Source organism: Micropterus dolomieu, linkage group LG06 (assembly GCF_021292245.1).
Source record: "Micropterus dolomieu isolate WLL.071019.BEF.003 ecotype Adirondacks linkage group LG06, ASM2129224v1, whole genome shotgun sequence".
Classification (NCBI taxonomy): Eukaryota; Metazoa; Chordata; class Actinopteri; order Centrarchiformes; family Centrarchidae; genus Micropterus; species Micropterus dolomieu.
In genome coordinates, this window is record NC_060155.1 from 23,998,348 (window position 1) to 24,019,754 (window position 21,407).

The window sequence follows — 21,407 nt, forward strand, 5'->3', positions numbered from 1 at the left end:
GCGAATCGTTTGTGTGTATTCGAGTGAAAAGAGTGTGTTCACACTTGTGCTTTTGTGTCTGTCTGTGTGCTACTGTACAGGGAATCCTGCAGGAGCAGCTGTGCTCAATGTACTTGAGCTTTTTGAAGTTCTCTCATTCAGAAACATGGAAATCACTCTCTTGTTAACCTTACTTGTTACAATTCAAATCCATAGAACATTTTGGCGAGGGCTAAAATTGCTACGGCTATGCATCATCAACCTTTGAGCTGAGTTGAGTTGAACAGTGTAAATGCGTTAAAACGACCCTTTGGCGATGATGTTTGAGCAGGCATAGAGCAATATCAACTTGTCAAAAAGCTCCTCGTGGCACTGAGGGCTTAATGCGAAATCAAAAAGCATGCAGTAATTAATGCATATTAATAATGTGATGGAACGTGTGAGCGCTCTAATTAGTGTGTAGGGTGGATCATCCCTGATACGTTTTATTCCTGATGTCCACTTAGCCTTCATGGGCTCTTTCCTTAAGGTAAAATTATTCACACACAGCTACATTTAGCTATGGGGAACTCTACTGAAAGCTAGCTCATTGCTTCACTTCCTCACTTTTTCTGTAAGCCATCTTCACCCTTTCTCATCCCCAATTTTGTTGCCCTTCCTTCCTGCAGCTGCCATCATCTCTATCTCTCCATGTCCATTCACTCTCTTGGTTGCTTTTTTTGTGCCGCTTACTCGCCCCTCTCCACTGGCCCCTTTCTGCTGTGGTTAAATCTCGCTGAGAGTTAATTACATTTGTTATTCTGTGCGTGTTAATACAAGGCAGGGCATTAAGGCTGAAGCAACAGACGCAGGCCAGCAGGAAGCTTGGAATAACTCCAGGGCCGTCAGCAGTGAGGGGAGGCAAAGAGGACTGGACAGCATCCCAAAATCATCCGCCAATTCATGCTCATGTTTTTGTGCTTTTTTTGTGCTACTGCCCATAGATAAAAGACACGAATGTGCACACATACATATAGAAACTTACACACACAGAGTCTGGTGTGGAGACCTAATATGAGTTGTGGCCTTGAACTGGCACAGTGTTAAGCGCCAGTCCCAAGAGGCAGGGCTTCTGGCCTTGTAGCAAGCTGTAAGTGTTCTCCATGGGGCACCCCAACCTACACCGAAGTTACCATAGCAACATGCAAAGACACACACACATACACTCTTATGTATGCACATACAGGGCTGACTTAATCACTCACTCACGCATGAGATCATGCTAGAACAGTCAGCATCCAACACTATTGGCTGTGGGGCTTCAGCTGATCTCCGATCAGCGCCTCATCATTCTCTTGCAACACAAATTGCCAAAAAAAGATGAAAAACTGTTACATTGACATTCAGCAATTGCTGCTTCAAGTGCTTTCTTGGCTTGACTAACTGCTGATGGACACATGGAGATCTAGCTGGAGTCATAATTTTCACAACTGCAGTGCAGGGGGCTGATGCACAATAAACCACAGGTAGAGCTTACTGTAAATGCAGAAACACACAAATTTATATATATATATATATATATATATATATATATATATATACATATAGAGACGTGCGTGTACTTGCACATGCTTCATCGGCGAATGTGTAAAACACACATGCATACACATGCACAGAAGGCTGAGAGTCTGCTCAGTCAGACGCTGGGACGTTGTGAGTGTTGTTGATGTCATGGGGGTTTGATGGTTTAAATAAGTCATCCATGTGACCAAAATAGAAACACTGGCACACTTGGCCTTGACCTAGCCGGCCCATGCCTTTAGACAGACATTGGTTGTGTAATGTATCTCTTAAACAGTGAACTGCGTTCTGTATGTAGGGAACCAAGCGGGAGATTGAGGTCACTGAGGACCAGAGGGCCCTCTCACCCTTTTCGCTAATGTGTGTTTGTCTGTCTGTGTTTGTGCGTGTGTCTGAATTTATTCCGAGCTCTGAGTTTCCATTATTATTTGATAGCTTGAAATTAAAATATTTATTAAAGACAACCAAAAGGGGCAGCCTGAGGCCTGGTGATGTATGTGTGTATTTATCAGCGTGCAGTGAGAATGTGCTGCTGCCCCAAAGGACAGGATACTTTATTATGTTTAAACAAATTACAGAAAAAGTCCAGGATGTAATTTAGAAGAAGATAATTGTTGCTTGGCCATTCTTTTGCACGATTAGGAGGGAAGAAAAACATCGTTCCACCATCCACTTCTTGGAACAGAGACAGATTTTGCTATATCAAGGGACTTTCTTCCCTGGAAATTTTTCTCTTTCCTGTTTTGCTACTCTGCAGCCTTATGAGAGTCGTTCTGGACTATTTACAGTTACTCATTTCTTGCCCTAATCCACACAAGCTATTAACAGTTTGTTTTTAGTCTCTGCTGGGAGTACTCAATTTAATACTCTGTGTGAACTATAATCAAAAAATAGAAAAGCTAAAGTTGAAATCTCAACTGCTGCATTGTATTTAAGGGATAAATATCTATAAAAATCTTAGTACAATTTTAAATGTTTTCAAGATCAGGTGGTTTGCAGGAATCTTAGCTGCTTTGCTCCTTTGTTTGAATAGTCAAAATCAGCATATTAATTTCTGGTGTTATGTTTAAGATATTTTGGGCATGGGCAACAAGTTTTAAGTTTTGTCACTAAAACGTTTGTTTGTCAGAGATTTTCACTGACAGATTTTCATTGATAATTAGGCATAAACAGCATTAAGTTTGATCAATAATGCAATTCAAAACCATACTAATCACTGGTAGGGTCTGATCATAATTCATGTCTGATGTGCACAGCAGAGTTAGCGTCATGTTACTAAAACATGATGTGATGATACAGTACATCTAGCCTGCTAGAAAGCTGAATGTATCTAACATCCCTATGTATTTATTTTTTTGCTTTAATTGGCATTATCTCTAAAGTTGCCACTGTAACTTTGGATTAATAATGAAATTTAATTCTTGGTAACAAATTGGTAACCGTTGAAATTGACAGTAGTAAGCTAGCTGTCTAGCATGGTAGCTAATGGTTAAAATCACCTTTTCATTGTGTTCAAACAAGATAAAAATGACTACTAAACTGTCATTTTCACTGTTTCAGTGTCATGAAATTAACATGACATTCATTTAGCCAATAAATGTTAGCATGATCTGTGCAACTGACATTTGTAAATTAGCTATCTAACATGGTTGCCAATAATAAAAAGTAATAAGAAGTTCAAAGAAGACAAGTTATGTCTCTCATCTTAATTGTCATTTGTCACAGTGTCACTCACAATGGCTTAATATATGATCATAAATATTCTTTAAGTTTTAAAACGTGCATCCTATTTCATGATTTATTCTGCTCCTCTAACCTTGGTCACAGAGCAGGCACAGGCAAGAAGTGATTGGTCCTCCTGTGTACAATGCAAAGTACTGATTGGCAGTTGGACCCTTATAGAACCAAGTTAGAGAATTACTTTGGGGGCAGAAGCTTTTATTTTTTAAGGCCATTAGTGCAAGTAAAAATACAGTAAATCTACACAAAATGTTGTCAAAGAATAGTTCCATGTGAATAACTCGTTTAATTATGAGGCTACAAAATGGTTTTACAAATTACATAATACTTGTGTCCTGGAGGAAAATCCTCATTTATCCTCCCTCCATAGTGAGGTCAGAGGTCAACCACTGAACAACATCCCTGAAACTGGTAGGGATTTGGGGATTTGCTAATGAACACTTCACCAGGGTGGGGGCTCCACATGCTGTCATATAAAAGCTTGAATCTGGGTCATACAGGGACACTTACTACTGTGTGTGTGTGTGTGTGTGTGTGTGTGTGTGTGTGTGTGTGTGTGTGTGTGTGTGTGTGTGAGTGAGGTTGTTGGTGGTCATGGCACTGATAGTCTACATGGTGCACTATGTCTGTGCTGTCATGTCAGCTTCATTTGGAGATGGCGTAGTCATTCGTAGTCATTGGTGCTCTGCTTACACATTGCTTACGTGTGTGTGTGTGCATGTGTGTGGTTTAGCCAGTGCAGGCCAGATGGCCTCTGTAATATATTTCCTTAGGGAAGCCTTGTCTCTGTGCAGCACAAAGTTCGGAGAGAGAAAAAGAGCAAACTCACCAACTCAGCATTCCATCTGCTCTAAGCTTCGTCATCCTATTATCAGATTTTGACTTAGCTACCAGAGCAAGGTGCTCTTCTGTCTCACCTTCTTGCTTCTGCTCTTCCCTCCTCTTCCTTCCTTTGTCTTTCTTTCATTTCCTTCATTTGTCTCCCCTATATCTTTATTGATCCGCTTGCTCTTTCATTTGGCTCTGACAGGCAGTCAGGCAGATAGAACATAAGCCAAAGACTCAGATGGTTGCAACAGTGTTTGCCTTTGATAAAGCAACATGGTAGTATGAGCGTCTATGTATTTATATGTGCATGTGTGTGCAATGTTTGTGCAAGCAGGTGGAGATGTATTTGACCTTTTGTTTCCATGTAAGTAATCTGCTTGGCTCCTGTCTCTTGTTCTGCAAAGCAAATGACTTATAGCCTGCAATAGTTCAGGTTCTGTGTTCCAGGCGGTGGGGAGCATGTTGTATAATAATGACACACACACACATACTCACTCTCTCTCTCTCACACTCATGCACTCGGTCAAATATGGACAAATGCTGTGTTTTCTTTTTTCACACTGGAAGGAATAATAGTTTTGAGTGCTCGCAGAGCCACAGCATGTTATGCAAATGATGTCTGATAAGTGATTCATTGTCCTCAGTGTTGATGGTTGCTGATGTAGTGCCTGGATTTAGCAAGATGGTGTGTGAGTGTGTTTTGGAGTGTATGTTAATGTGTGTATAATGTGTATTGTCTCTGTACATACAAATGGCTTGTGGCACATGAAAATTGAAGTCCATTCCAGTTTATTGATAATGTTGGAAGCTGCTTCTCAACCCCAACTCAGCTGCGGCCTCTCACTGTACTTAAGGTCTGCACAAAACATTACATTACATTACAAGTTCACTCATTTTGAAAAAGAAATATCATGAATGTATGTTACACTGATAAAGACGTGTTTAGAAACCATGCTTTCTGTCAGGTTTTATTAGATGTTTTTTTTTTATCTTCATGTGCGTCAAAGGATGTAAATCCTCTGGTTTTGACCCTTATTATTGGTAGAATAGATAGACCTGTCTGACTCTACTGTGAGCCTCCTACTTTAAAAAAAAATAACATTTATCATGCTGTTTGAAGGTTTGAATGTTTAAAATAGAGTGAGAAGCTGCAGAACAGCCGTAAGAAAAGATCGACTAATATAGCATTGTATATTATCAGCCGATTATTGCTTATTACAGCCATTACATAATGATTTTCTTTTACTGTACATGTCTGGCTCAGTATATTGTTACAATTCTTCACATTAAAGGGATCCTTATTACAGATTCTTGTTTATGTTATGCTTTTTATGTTATGTTTATGGCTTTAATTAGCAAGTTGAGCAATTCGGCACTAATGGTAAGTTTAATGAAAGTAAAGCTATCAGCAAGATTGATAGTAATACACAGTCATAAATGATGGGCAAAAACACAAGGCATTTGGCAAAGACATTCCAGGATGTAGCCCAAAGCAACAACCTCCCACCAAAAATAAGGCCATTATTTATTCCTAATTTCAACATAGAGCCAGCATTGCAAGTGTATTTTTGAATACAAATCAGATGTCAGTATTTCAGTGAACATGTGGCTGTTCATATATACTGAAGCATTAGAGCACTAGATGGACAAAAGCATGTGGTCACTTGAACATTACAGCCATATGCGACTGATGGACATATTATTTCTGGACTTTCGACCAGATTTTGGAGTGATTGCTGAGGTTGAGCACTGATGTTGGATGGCATTCACACTTGGCGTTCCAATTCATCAAAAAGGTGTTGGGGTTAAGGTCAGGATTCTGTGCCGGCCAGTCCAGTTCTTCCTCAAAACAACTCATCAATAATTTCTATATGTTGAAACGGGAAAGGGCCTTCCCCAAACATCACAGCTAAATGTGCAACAAATTTAAACTTTAATGTAATGTCTAACATTGTTAGGTATTATTTATTATTAGTTTAACACTCATCACTCAAGATTGGTGTGTGGAAGTACGTGACATCACCTTTTTCCAGTCGAGTCCCACCCACTTCAAACCAGGGAAAGCATCATCAGACAGAAAACTCCTTTGTTAAACACCCAACACGTCTGGCTGAAAAATGCTCATAGTAAGGAGATGATTTAGAAGGAAAGCTTTTCAGGGCCTTTACGATTAACTTCCCTTAATTTCAAAGAAGGGGCCTGGACCAACCCATGAAAAGCAGCCCCAAACCAATAGTACACTGATACATGTATACAGAATATGTGCCATATTTTAGGCCATGTATTGTAGCAAGGTGAGGAGTATACAGCAAGACGCCAATCAATTAAACCTCACAAAGCATCCATGTTTTAGGCCGGATGAGTTCTTTGTTATTAAGATGATTTTATCAGTATTTTCCTGAATGCAAATGTGTATTTGCATATGATTTGAATATTACTGCATGTGGGCTTGGCTTTTATGTCTGTGTCTTAGTCCATGTGAATGTATGTGTGTGAATGTGTGTGTATACTATGTGTGGAGTAGGTATTGACAGATGGCCCACTCTCTGTGGACAAGAGAGGAGCTGCTTAATCGAGAGAAAGAAAGAGGGGGAGAGAGCTGGCACTGTCCTGAGTTGTCTGTTTGATAGAGAGGCGTATTTACTTGGTCACAGTTTTCCTCCTGAAGAGCTCCATCACACTCCTAATCGATGTCCGCTTTGTATTTGTACTCCTTTGCTTATAAACATTAGCCCCCCCTCTCTGTGTGTCTCTCTCTCTCCCCCTCTCACTGTTTATCTCCCTCTGTCTTGTTGTTTTCATTCTTCCTCCTCATCCCTAAATCAGACAGTGACAGGTGGCGGAGCCGCCTTCCATGCCAATGCCTCCCACCCTTCCTCCTTCCTCAGCTCCCTGTCTTTTCCTGTGCTCCGTCAAGCAGACATGGTGCCAAGGGGCTCCCCATGAATTTCCTGCTCCAGGGTCTGATCCGATACTACTTGGCCGCTTGAGACAATGTGAATTTTTCAGGCGTCTGAAACTCTCTGGAGGGCACGAATTTACCTTTGGGGCTGTGGATGTAGGGCAAGGGCATCTGCGTAAACATACATACACACCGATAATATGCAGTCCACAGCTAGAAGGCAGATTGGGTTATCTGGTGGGAATAACATTTTTTCCTATTGATTTAGTCACCAGTGTTTATGGCTCCAGAGTCCTATTTCCAGTTGAAATACAACTTTATTATATTTGCAGTTCTACAGGTCATAATTGTGCAATGGTTAGAAATAACACAATGGAAAGTTATAGATTAAAGCTTAAACCAACTCTCAAATAAAATGTACCAATTCGTACTGAGCATGTTTACAGTTAAATCAAGTAAAAAGCTTCTGACCTCCAGACTGTAAGATAAACTTTATTTTCTGGTATTGACCCAGTGACCATAAATACTTTGTTGCCACATTAGTAACAATTTGGATTTCCTTTGAGGACTATAGTCACAGTCTGTGTTTCACTACAAGAAACCCACCTGGATATAAAACAATTTTTCCTATAAGTCTGCTAATTCTATACTAGGCCTCTTTTCAACGAACAGGACTTTGACTGGCATAACACTGTGGAGTCTGGTCTCAGGTTTCTGTCTTTGGGAGAAAAATATTTTATTGATTTAGCTCATCCAACTTTAGATAAAAGGTATTTTGTTTTAACCTATTTAAACCCCACAGGCCTTGTGCTAGAGTGGAATGGCATTGGTAAACCCACAGAGCTTACAGTTTTTCTCAATCGATTTGGCACATTTACTGAAACAAAACTACAATTGTCAAAACTCTAAGCATAGTCCTCACATGACATGGTATAGTCAGCACACCACTCTATGTGACCTGCAAAAGGTGATTAAACAATCAAAATAATTAACTCGTGTTCCAAATGTAAATAAATCCATCAATGAATAAATAATTGTAATCAAAACAAAAGGTTCCTTTCACATTGCTTAGACCAAGACAGATAGGCAAAGACATCTTGTCAAATGACTGCATGTGAGGAAATTGAATTGTTCAACTTTTAGAACAATACACATAACAATCATGTATCTAATATATGTGTTATATTAGATACATGATTGTTATATAATATAAGGTTATTGTGATTGTTGGTCGCTCTATTTAGCATTTAGCATGTCAGGATTTACACAATGTGTATAATTGCATTTGAGAGAAATTATGATTCAATAGCAAATGAATGCAAACTATTTTGAACTGCAAGGCTTACTCAGTGCATTTCGTGCCAAAGCAATTATAAATGACTATAGTTATGTGAACAACTGACCTAATGTTCATATAAATAATCATATAGTTTGACAAAGTTTAATAGGCATTCGATGATTGAGCCAAAGCGATTGAGAAAAACTGTAAAAATTTAAGTACACTGAAGGTGCCATGGCTTTTCTTATAATATTTTCCATTAAATGCAGTGTTCCAAAGCAGGAGTGGAGTCATTTAAACGTAAAGTTAAAGTTTACATGAACCCGGACTCACTCCGAAAGTCCACTGAGTCCGTCTGCTTCGCTGGTGCCAGAGCTGATCGCAGCCATTCTAGTAAATGTTTGTGCTCACACCACAAGCAGCATAGAGCAGATGAACCGGGCAGGAAGTCACACACAGAAACGGCAGAGAATCTGGTCAATTTTCAAAATAAAATCAGACGAAAAAGAAATAATACTATGTAGCCGTCTTAATCATAGTAGAAGCACAAACAGCATCACTAATCACCAAATCAACAAAATCTAAACATGTCAGCAAAATCCAGCAGGCAAAACGCTGTTATTCTGAAATGCTCCCTACTTGTTAGATGCATCCGTCAAGATGATGAACGAAAGCGGGCCACAGAGAGCAGTGAAGAATATAGTAGAAGCACAAAAGAACATATTAAAAACAAGTCATTATCGTGGGTCAGGCTGCACGCTCCGCTGCTGAAAGCCTGTGTAACTCTGGGGTGATCAAGCGGGAGGCTTCTGGTTTGATACGCGAAGCCAGTGCGGAAGTCCCACAAACCGGCCAGCAGGGGGCGACTCTTCTGGTTGCAAAAAGAAGTCCAGTTCCATTAGAAATAATGGTAAAATGACCCTACTTCCCAGCTGAATAATTACCTCAGTAAACACTTTCATAATGAGTTTATGGTCTCAATCGCTAGTTTTAAGTCTTCTTCAATAGAATATGATGTTCAGTTAGTAAATTATGGTCCCATTTAGGGGAAAATAGACCATAAAGCAGAGTATGCTTCAGGGCGGGATTATCTGTTATTGACAAGTCATGGCGACCATGTCAATCAGGCTAGAGTAAGTCGTACCCACGGCAAATTTAACCAGCGCTGTTGAAAAAGCGTATTAGGAGTTGGCTGTACATTTAGTTTTAAGACTGATTGTTCGCTAGACAAAATTGTCAGCCCTATTAAAATGACAGTTAAGGTGAATTACAGATGCACCTAGCTCCACTCAGCCGTTAGCTCCAGCGTCTAGTTCAAATATGGTAACGTATTATAAAAAAACAAATCCTAGTTCTGTAGAATCACTAAAACTTTGGATTGCGCGGATAAAAATACAACTTTGTCAACCAGAGTGTTAAAATATTTTTGCATCTAACTTTGGAGTTACTTCAAGGGAATTTTAAAGCAGTATTATTATGATTTTAGATGTGTTTTAATAGTGGAATATTCTGCAACATTACTAGTTCTTAAGGTTAATGTGTTAGCCCATTTACACATCCAGCAGACAATGTTAGCATTTGGAGTCATGTATCATTCCACCTAGGGCTGTGCGATATGACGATATCTATAGTTTGACGATATTAAGACGTCTGTCGTTTCTGATTATGCTTTATTGTTTATGTCATTGTATCGCAAATTCCACACTATCCCTTAATATTTTGGTGAGGAAACGGCGCTATGCACCGCAGTGAAGTTAGCTTTACATTGGAATTCGACGTCTATTGAATGTCCAACGTAAAATATCCAACTTGAAACTAACTTCACTGGTCCGTTCTGGAGAAGAATTTGCACTAAATATAATGGACGAGCCACACTATCAAGCAGTGCCAGCCATGATGTGTGTCACTCAGGTAAAGTTTAATGTCTTGCCCACGGACATACAGCTTACTTTATACTTTGCCAAGACATGCTGTTGTTGTGATGGATTTTTTTTGCCATATCGCACAGCCCTAATTCTACGTCCATTCATTAAAATGATACAGTTAATTTATTTCACCTCCGTTTTGGTCTCCACCATCTCCAAAAGGAACCTATCTGGCTTTTTAGCACCCAAATGCTTGACTAAGTTAAGCTAGTTGTTAACGTCTGTCTGATGTTTGGTGCTGGGCGTGTAGTATACAGTAAGTTATTAGAGCTATTTTCACTGAAAACAGCTGATTAGTACAGTGATGATGAGGAGGAGTTAACAACAAAACAATTAGTTGAGGGGAACTGAGTTGGTGGGTGAGAGATCTCGGTGGATTGTGTATCTCATTTCCTATTGCACACAGTCATTTGACATATTGTTCATATAAAAGTATTTATTTGTGCAGCTTTAAGGGGAATACTATGAACTATAAAAGGTTGATGTACTTTGGCCAAATTCTGAACAAAGACAGTGAATCGTATAAAAAGCTACAATGTTGTGTGACAAAAATGGTGCATACCTAATCCACATTACCCCAGGCTTCAGACTTAAATCCAAAATTGGATTGCAGTTCACATCCACAGGGAATTAAATTTACTAAACCCTGAACCATATGGCAAATTCCCTGCATCTAATATTACTCATTAAATGAGCAGACATTTGACTGATAACAATATTGACAAGATATTATTATTTGGGAACTGTGATAAATAAGTAGCTGGGAGGAATTTGGCCATGAACTATCAGTTTAGTTGAGATTTTATTCCAGTTACAGCCGGGAGAACCTTGTCGTCACCTATTTTACACCCATGAACCACCTTCAGGCCAATGTAAATGTCGCTGACAGAATCAGGGAGAGAAAGCGAGAGAGGACAAAGATGGTCCCAGGCAGTTCCAAGCTGCTGTTTCTGCTAGAGCCACTCGGGCTAATTAAGCCACTGTGACAGGAAGCCCCGACGGGATGTTGGTGGTCACTGTTAAAAGGGTCAGGAGATTCAAAGTGAAGCGTGACGTGCATACAGTCAAGTTGAGCAAAGCCTCCTCTGCATTCCCTTATGGGACAGTGATAAAAAACTTGAGTGCCGTCTGCTTGGCATTAGCACTGAAGTCCTTTCAATGGCTAAGCTCCAACACAACAAAACGACGACTTGAGGAGGAATCTGAGTTTTAAAATTTTGTTCAAAGACAAAGTTGCTGAAAGGATCTTGTCATTGACATTACACACCTGTTCAGCTGTCTCTGGATCTGCAATGCTGATCTGCTCAACATAGGTGTTGTTTTACAAATGTGTATGTGTGTTTGTGATTCCCCAGGACCTTTCCACTCTGCAGTGTGATGTGTGTATCCTGGTCTTCTCAGTGACTGACAGGCGAAGTTTCCATCGCACGGCCCAGCTCCGCCTCCTTCTCAGGGAGTCCCAGCCACACACACCAATCATCCTGGTGGGCAACAAGAGCGACCTCGTTCGCTCCCGTGAAATCAGCTCTGAGGGTAGGTAGAGGGATGGAAACGGTCTGTAATATCAACCTGTCAAAAATGCACACTATTAGCCTTTTGCCAAACTCCTCCCCCAAACAGCAATCATCTAATCATAGCTAAGCAACCATAACTAGGCAGAGCAGGTCTGTCAAGTTATGGGTTTCTCCATGTGCACACAAGTGGTGTCAGTCTACCTCTCTCTGATAACAAGAATTCATTGTTACATAAACGACTAAGACTTTCAAATAGTAAAGCTGTCAGCGTTGTCATTATTAAATACATACCATATGTGCCGTATGAGAACTGAAAGCTTGACTAGGCATAGTAAAAGTAACCAGTGGGGGGATGGGCTTAGCAAACAGTTTGCATCTGGCCAGACACAAGCAATGAATAAATGCCAGGCTGATGGGATAATGATGCAAGACAAGAAACATACAAGAAAGATTTGAAACGCACTCTCTGGTTTGCTTCTTTGAAATGCCTTTGTAGCAGTTCTCCATCTAGAAAATCTCAAATGGAAAATGTCTTGTAATTACGGTCTTCTGATAGTGATGGTTTTCTCTGCTAGTTATAATGGTGTACTTGATAGGCACAAGCACACATACACATATGTTTTCCCCTAGAGAACAATGGTATTGTGCTTTGTGCAATTACTTGTCTATACTGTCAATGTACTGCCTTTTTTGTCTTGGCTCATCTGTCTCTCTGCTGTATTTTACCATAAATCTTCCTCTAACCAAGCATCGCCTCCATTAGAAAGACTCTTGGCGGATCTATCTTTGATCAGCAAAATCAATTTCTTCAGTGTTTATAATATCCAGGGATAAAAGCTCTGTTGGTAAACTCCTTATGGGAAGAAAAGTCTGTCATCCGTTATTGTTGTAAATGGGTGGAAATATACACTGTAAAGCCATTTCCACCAAGTTTTTTTTTTATGTTGTATTATTTTACCACACTGAATTACACTGGATGTGCTTAGGGTTGTGAGAAATGAAACCAAATCAACCAATTGGTCAACATTTGGTACAAATAAAATGTAAAGTAAATGATTACTTCATTTTTACCTCTTTGGTAGACGTGTATGACAAAAACACACAAAAGTCAAAGTGTCAACCATCACTGTCAGTCAGTCTGTCAGTCCAGATTGCAGAGGATGAATCAAAATTACTTTGTTGATCCCTGACTTTTACAGCGGCACCAGCATGCTGACAAATATGGCTTCAAATTAAATCACAACTGTTTATTTGCTATAAAATGTGGTCCAGACATGTCCCCAACAGGGTGAAATGTAAAGACTTTGGTGATTCCCTGACTTTTCACCTAGTACCATCATTACATCTGAATGTTTATTTGACTTATGACCAAATATCACAAAATTACATTCCCATCAGCTTCAGCTGTGTTTTGTGTGAATAACCCTTTGCAATTTACATTGTCATTGTCAGCAAGCTTATATTAGTATTATGATGTGTTTCAGCTGGACATTTCTGCACTTAGGCTTACTATGACTATTAATTACGTCATGAAGACATTGACGCATTCCAAACAAATCCAACATGAGATTATTGAATATCTCACAATCATAAATGGGAATAAACAAGAGTGTCTGGGGAAGCAAAGTGGATAGAAGATAATCCACATTCAGTAGACTCAAGGCTATAACTGCTGCCAAAGTTTCCCCCATTCAGTTTGGATGGGGATGAATACTTAATGCAGTATATTTTGTGTTTTATTTGTATTTAATTTAGATACGTGTGAGATTTGTTTTTGTGTGAGAGGTGTAGTTTTCAAGAAATTCAAATTCCATACACTGTGATTCAATATAAAATTTACAAAAACATGAAAAATCCATGTGGATTAGTATTTTTGTAGATGTGTAAGTGTTGTTTTGATGCAACAATTGACAATGCAAAATTAATAAATCCTGCCAATCTAAGAGCTCACTTTACTCTGGTAAATATCACTGTCGAGCAGCAAGCTTACCAGACCTTTTTATATTTTGGCACACCACACTGAAGCAAGGTCTTGGCAAAACAAATTCACTAAGGAAGAAACGCACTAAATCCATTTAGTGATGCTTGAAAATACACTGAACAGACATCAAACCACAAGGCAAGTTTTAATTCTTCAGGACTTTATGGGTGACCTTTTTTATGTAACACTGTCAGGTCATCTCGGTGTCTGCGTTTCATTAATGTTTGAAATAGAAAGTGGGTGCGGAGTGACTGTCTTTGAAATGGAGGAAAGACTGACAGCTTGACCTCATTTTGAACTTGCATTTATGGCATATATAGTATATAAATTCAAAACCTCATGGCCATCTCTGAAATTTCTATGTACTCACAGTGTACATTTAGTTTGTAAATGTATCCACTGCCACATATATCAAATAAAAAGACTTATATTTTGCAGCTGTTGGGAACATTACCTTATCCTTCCCTATTTAATCCTCGTGAGGGGCTCCATCTCTCTGTGCTCTGAGTCGGCTCCTTGGTTTTTTGTTCTGCTTTTTTTCCCCAGATGGTACATCTCTGTTTGAATTATCTCCCTCTTACATGACCCCGCTGCTCTTACTTTGCTTATGTGTGTTTGTACTCGCCATACTCGCACAACTGCCTGCATGTACACAGACACTAACGCCCAAACAAGCAGACACACATCCTCGACTCTCTCCATCTTCTTGCTGCCTGCATGGTGTCAGCGAGGCTGTTTCAAAGCGAGGACTGTGATAAGAGGGACAAGGAGAAGAGGTGTGACAGAGGGAAGGGCGTATGAGAATGGTGTGTGTATGGACGTCCAAGAGATGTGTGGAATGCATTGTTAGTGTGTGGTTGAGCTTGTTTTATTGTCTTTGTTCACATTTTTAGACCTTCAGACTGGGGACAAAGGGAGACTGTATAGCTAGGGTTCCATACGTCACAGTGATGATGTCAAGCCTCTTTGAAGTATTTGTCTCCATATCTTTCCATGCCAGTATAAAATAGGTTATAGATGATCCTGGCCTGCCCACTTTCTGTTTCTGAACTTAAGTGGAAATTCAGATATTGCTAAATTACCTCCCTAAACCACTGCAGCTGGTCCTGAGAGGCTTTAAAGGTTAAATTCTCTCATCTATAATCTGTAGAAATTGTCAGTGACCAGATGTGAACTCTTAAATTATAACTCCTTACAAGAATTAGTCCAGATAGTAATGTAATGTTAGCTGTCACTTGACTGAGCTTTTAATGTTAAAGCATTATGATGCAAATGATTGTATTAAGATTGCTAGTCACACTCATCTTTTAGCTCTTTACGTGTAGCTCTTTCATTTGGTTTTCCAGCTGTAGATAGACATAGGCTGTATGAATGAGACCACTAAGACACAATATAAAACCAAATTGAAGCTCAAGTGCTGTCACAAAACAGCAGAGTCAAAGTAAATGAGTAGCTGATAAGTCATATAGAAAGCTAATATCCCTCCTGGTGGAGGCTGAAGCAGAGCTTAAAGGAAAGGCCAGAAACCAAATCAAATGGGATGCTAATGTTCACTGTGTACTAGGTGTGTAGTAGCAAACACGTCAGCCAGAACAACTTTGTGAGCTGGTGGTGGGCGGACAACACCAAAGCACAGAAGGTTGTTTCACACGTGTGAAGCACACTGTTTCACTACATTGTGTCTGAGCTTGTGTCAAATCAAGAATCCCACGTGACTGATGCTTCAAACCTCACTGGTGCTTCAGAAAGCACTTGTAAACTATATGCCCATGGGACACACACATTGGTGAGGTAATTGGGAAATACGGCGATGTAAGCTACAAAGACATAATCAAAAGAACGGGAACATATATCAGAGACCATGATACTAGAGAGTCAGGAAGTAAAAGTAATTCTGGGGGAAGCATTAATTATTTATTTGACTGCACAGTTGTGTGTTTACTGCAGAACATCTGGACAAGAGAATGAGGCCAAGTAACATGGTCAAAAATTATTTTTTAATTTATTTGAGGGATATTAGTTGAGAACTACAAGGTGACAATCTAACTACATTTGATGAGTCAATGTCAACCCTCAAATGTTAATCTGCAGTGACAGAGATTTCTCAAATAATATGATTACCAGAGGGAATGAGTTTGGGGATGTACATAATGACCAGTTATGTTTAAAAAAAACATATACACTACTACCCAAATTTGTATTGCCTGTATTATTCTAACCCTTTGGTATTTTGTCCTAATCCTACAAGAAGTCTGGTTAAATTTAGGATTATGATTAGAGTTCTAACAAGATTAAGGTTTAATTAATGGTATTATTTAAGGCTCAAGTGCATTTGGGGTTCACTTTAAGCTTGTAATGGTGAGGGTTGAGACTGAGAGAAAGAATACAGTCGGTGGCAAGTTCTCACAAGGACATACGAAAACAACGGTTTGTGTGAGTGCAGAAACAACAGTTTGAGGTCAAATCTTGTTTGGTTTGCATTGTTTTGCAACAGAGGCAGCAAGTGTAAAATGTGTCCACATCGGTGCATGCACATTGCTGTCGACACAAGTTCGGCCACTGCTTCGGTATATACTTAATGACACGAGTGGAAGGGGGAGAGAGGGAGGCGAGGAATGTGTAATGAGAGATGCCTATACTCAGCATATTCTCTCTTCATAAAAAAAAAACAACCCAACAACCCAGGAGCAGCGATGTGGTCAGCGATATGGAAATGCCCCATCTCTGTTCCCAGGGCGCCTGACAAGGATGTTCTAATGTTCTCTCTGGAGAGACCACATGTATTCTTTCTGATATGTGAGCCTGAGAGAGGAAGCCGACTGGTCTGCCCGGCTAGCTAACATCCTTCTCAGAAAACCTGGGGCCTGGCTGAGAATGCTGTCGAATGCAGTCATAAAGTCTATTTATGGCATGTACAGTGACACTTTTATTCTGCTGTCTCTCACCTTACCCTCTTGCTAGATCTATCTCCCCATCCTTAACACACACAGTGACATACACACTGTCACACTGGGGACGTATTAATCATTTGCCCAATATGGCCCTGCTCCTCAGGACTTTGATTAATATACACTCTGGCTCTGTTTGCTTAGTCGACATTCTTTCTGTCTGTCTGTCTCTTTCGGTCTCCTTCCTGTCCTCCTGCTTGTTCATTTAATCTGTCATCTCCTTTCAGGATCTCCTTCTCCTGTCTTAGTGACTCACATGTTTCTTCCCATTTGTCTGAATGCCTCTCTCACTTCATTCTCTGTCTGATTCTCAATCCCTTGTTTCTTTTCTCTTTGTCAGCTCACGCGTAACTAGGGACCTTTGGGTGGGCGTCTTCCTCCTTTCCTCTACGGCTGCACAATATCGTTTCAGCATTGTCATCGCAATGTGCCCATGCGCAATAGTCACATCGTAGGATGAGCAATGTCAAGCAAGACAAATTAACTCAAACCCCTTAACTTTCTTGCTGCTCGATACAAAAGGAAAACTCGCACGGTTCTCATTTTCCATGACTAATCTGTCTTATTATTTACTCCGATTTTGGATACACAGAGTTTGTTGCTAGTGAGTGACAAGCGGGCTCTGCATGCACAGCAAACCACCAATCACAATATTGATCTTGATCAGTTTGTCAAACACCCAAAGCTGGCCCTGCCCCCGTTAGTTGTCGACAACATCTTGAAAAGGAGTGAGGAACAGGAGAAAGCATCTTTTGTAAACAACTCAGGGGGCTGGTGTATGGCTGCTTTTATTTTTATTTTCATCATTTTGTTTATGTTTACAGCATTAATGCTCAAGAAAGGATATAGTATGGAGAAGTATGCACTCAAAAAAGAGTAAAACTAAATTTTTCAGCTTATATATTTTAATTTTATATGCATTTTTCCCTTTTTATACACAGACTATGATTTTCCCCATACAAAAATCACCCCAATAATTCTAGGATGCTTATTCTTTTCAAATAGAGCAATTGAAGTCATGTGGTGAAAATTCCTGTATTCCCCTCTCTTTGTTTCATCTCCACTTGTTTCCTACTCTCCTCTGCTCTTTTCTCCTCCTCTCATTTCCTAATATCTCCTCTTCTTGTTTCCTTGCTTCCATCTCTTCTTTCCTCTCCTTATATTCCTTCTTCTTCTCTCCTCTGCTCTCCTCTGTTTCATCTCCTTGTTTCCTCTATTCTCCTCTGTTCCTTTAGTTCCTTCCCTCTGTTCATCTCCAATTCAATTTCCCAAACACTCTTTAAACAGGTTACAAGGACTCAGTTCAATTCAATCAGCTGTCGTAGGTATTAAGATAAGCCCTCTTGATCTGGTTTGGGATTTGTTTGTTTTTCCTCCCACTCTTACATCATCCACTATCAGGTGACATTGCTGTGGGTCGACAGCTGCTGTGTAGCTGAGATTATTTCACCCAAATCAAATCTAGTTCTGTTTTTTCTAATACCTGTGTAACTCTGGGGCATTCTGTAGTTGTGCAAATTCTGCCACATAAAACCAGATTAATAGGCTACATTGCACTGACCACAGTTCAGAATATTACAGTAACAAGGGTTTAACCAGATTTAATAAGGGATGTGGAGTATTTGGTAAATCATCACTGCTTGTGAACTGCTTAGTTTTTATGTAGCTTTTAATTGTATCACATGGTCTTCATCATCAATTGGAGTTTGTTCAGTCTCATGTCACCAGTTCAGACCGTCCTCCCCAAAAATATGGCCGTATAGGTTGTCTGTGCAAGCAGACCCATATTTACATTAGTTACGTAAGTTATGTTACCCATTAAGTTAGGTTACACAACTAAACATACGAAACTAACATACTTATTTGAACCCAAACCATTATCTAAACCCTAAACCGTTTCACAACGTTAACAATGTAATGCCACCATAATGAAAAAAGTCCGGGATGCCTGTTGCTGGAACTGGGAGTCATGGGCAAATTACCTATTCTGTCGTTTAGGCGTGAAGCAACAGATCTCTCTCAATGACAAGCTCCATCCACTAATAAAGAATGTGTGGTTAAAAGTTCTGGAAAGGTTAGTGTGAAGACCTAGAGTTAAGACTTAAATATTCATATCTAACCGTACAGGAAAATGTTGTTATTTCACATCCTGGGTCTTTTTTTGGCGGATTTTTTTTCAACCACATTTTGGGCCTTAGACACTTATTTTTCCTATAATCATTCTTTATTGGAGTCCTTATCTTATTTTATTTACTTTTGACCTGTGTTTTTATCGTCTTGCGAGTAGATGATTTGAATTTTGTATCAGTATTTACATGGTATATTCTGTACTTGAAAACTTTTTCAAGGTTAATACCCAGAATCAGGGTAATGTATCTTTTTGAACCCCACACGAATTTCATCTATGGCAGCAACCTCTCCCTGCTGCCAATCACAGTTATTTTGAGTTGATGCAATGTTTTATACAGTTATTATGAATACCATTAATAAACCTTAAAAGCCTTTTCTGTTATGGAGGTCGGTCTCCGAGCAGATCAGTGGATCAGAAAAGCTGAAGTATAGTATTGCAGTTGAGCTGACAATAAAGCCCATTTGCTGCATCTGTCAGCTTTCCTTATCATTCAGACTTGTTTGACCAGGGACAAACAGGCTCTTCTAGCTGAGATAGTGAGCCTTGTCAACAACACGTTTAGTCACCTGTCCTTATCCAGAAGAGTCACATTGAGATAGAAACCGTTTTCCCATTTGAGCTGCAGCCAAGCGATTTGAGCTTATACAACTCAGCTTGTGGCAACATTAACCCCATTCTGCTGTCACGGTCTCTTTGGATTAGTTTATGACTGTTGATAAGATAGATTGGCAAAAGGAATGCACATTTTTTAATTTAAGAAACATTACAATGCACTAGAGACAAATCATAAATAAAGAGTAATTCATTTTAATGTAATATTAAAAAGCAGATGACATTTGTTATGAAAAGAATCGACATTGCAGAAAGCCAGGTGATTTTAAGATGACCATTAGTACAGCAAATTTACTGGTAGTGTCTCCGCTGCAGATGCTAGTTTTAACCATTTCTTGCTTTGTAGCTTTTTCATTTGTAATTTCCTCCCATTTTCCATTTCACTTGATATTAACTGCAAATTGACTGAGCAGTAGATTACTCTTTGCTGGAGAACCTTTATACTACAGTGGCCATTTTTTGGATGAAAATCAGTTTCAACCAATCTCCTGCATATTTTCACATCTTTGTGAAAATTGGTCAAAACTGAATTCTAAGCATTTAATGTAATTTGACAAAATTCTAACAAAAAAATCCAAATGAAGGTCATGTTGTCTTCTCAGTCATCCAAGTCATAGTTATCCGAAGAGGCGTTTCGCCTCTCATCCAGCTGGGAGTCCCAGGTATTTATCCTCTGGGGGGTCATTTTCTAAGTGATGGATATCACTTTGTTTGTTAGTGCTGTTCTAACAACAGTCGCTATGTTATGACCTCAGGCTCATTATCAACGCATTAACTTGGTGACCTACAACACGGCAAAACATATATCTACTTTCCTAGCGCCTTTTGGTCGGCAACATACCTCACCATTTCCAAAACTCCAAAGTCTGAGGACGGATGAAACCACGGTGTGACTTCCAAAAATCAACAAACAACACATCCCTGTCTTTTTTAAACCCAAGAATACGCTAAGCCAGATGCTGCTCCACCAGAAAGATGGCAAAACCAAACACAAGAAAAACAATCTAGTGTATGCTAAACAACCACTACACACATGATGTGAGAAACTAAACAACCACTACACATTGCTCAACACAGAAGGGCCAACTCAGATAAAGGACACTATTTTGCTCAATTCTGGATAGGGAGGACAGATTGTTTGAAAGAGGAGTGAAAGAGGCCATTTACACCCAAGTAGAGAAACCATCCTCAACAGGGAATAAGGTTTGCGACATGACTTATCCACAATGCTGTCCTTTCATCAATTACCAGATTGAACAAACGCTCACATTTGGCCTCATGTGACAATACCAATAACAGTCGTTCAGATGTGGCCTCAGGTAACTCTTAACGACCACAGCAACTGTTGTTACAACAGCTAGGAGCATTAATTAACCAGTGCTATCCATCACCTTGATAACGACCCTACATAATGTTAAATAGCTGGAACTCCCTGCCAGACAGCTAGAACTGGAGAAGCCTCTTGGATAAGAGCTGACATGTATTAAAGTATCTTAAACCAAGTCCAGCTGCCCTTGATTTTAACCTTATCTGAAGGTCAACTTGTTATCTTTAAACTGTAGTTTTTAACCATCACACTGTCTTCATAAGCGGATGGAGTTTGCTCAGTTGTCATGGAAATGGATATGGTGACATGTGAGCTCAGTAGCTGTTATGTTTTCATCCGCAGCTCATGTCTTGACCTTTAAATATTGCAGTTTGACAAAACAATCACTTACTAGCTTTTTTTGTTGCTTTAACACAGTCCTTATCAGTGGATGGAGGTTGCCCGGTCACACGTAAACAGATCCATCTCCCTAACAACTAAGCAAACTCCATATGTTCCATTCTGGAAAAATGCTTGTAAGTGAACCATTTTAAATAAGAAAATAAATAAATTATGAAAACAGGCCTAAATGCAACACCCCCCCCCCAAAGACATTTCACCCTTTATGACTATTTCTCTTTCACTGTTGCTTTCAAAAGCACACTAAACAGAGAGGAGTATCCCTTACCCACAAGGGGAGAT

At 39.6% G+C, this 21,407-nt stretch overlaps 1 protein-coding gene and 1 long non-coding RNA gene across 4 annotated transcripts in view; one reads left to right on the forward strand and one right to left on the reverse strand.

The window, feature by feature from the left end:
- LOC123973158 overlaps nt 1-21,174 on the reverse strand; it is a 39,847-nt gene extending 18,673 nt beyond the window's left edge. Inside the window, exons 1-2 of the long non-coding RNA XR_006825547.1 lie at nt 21,118-21,174; nt 11,572-11,782 (exon numbers count right to left, since the gene is read on the reverse strand). This is a non-coding gene — a long non-coding RNA (uncharacterized LOC123973158). The remainder of the gene's footprint in view (nt 1-11,571; nt 11,783-21,117) is intronic.
- The window catches only part of rem2 (RAS (RAD and GEM)-like GTP binding 2), a 57,837-nt gene that overhangs the window by 34,460 nt on the left and 1,970 nt on the right, over nt 1-21,407 (forward strand). For all 3 annotated transcript variants that reach the window (XM_046053062.1, XM_046053063.1, XM_046053060.1), the window contains one exon: nt 11,569-11,746. In XM_046053062.1, the coding sequence (XP_045909018.1) occupies nt 11,569-11,746 (178 nt within the window). The remainder of the gene's footprint in view (nt 1-11,568; nt 11,747-21,407) is intronic.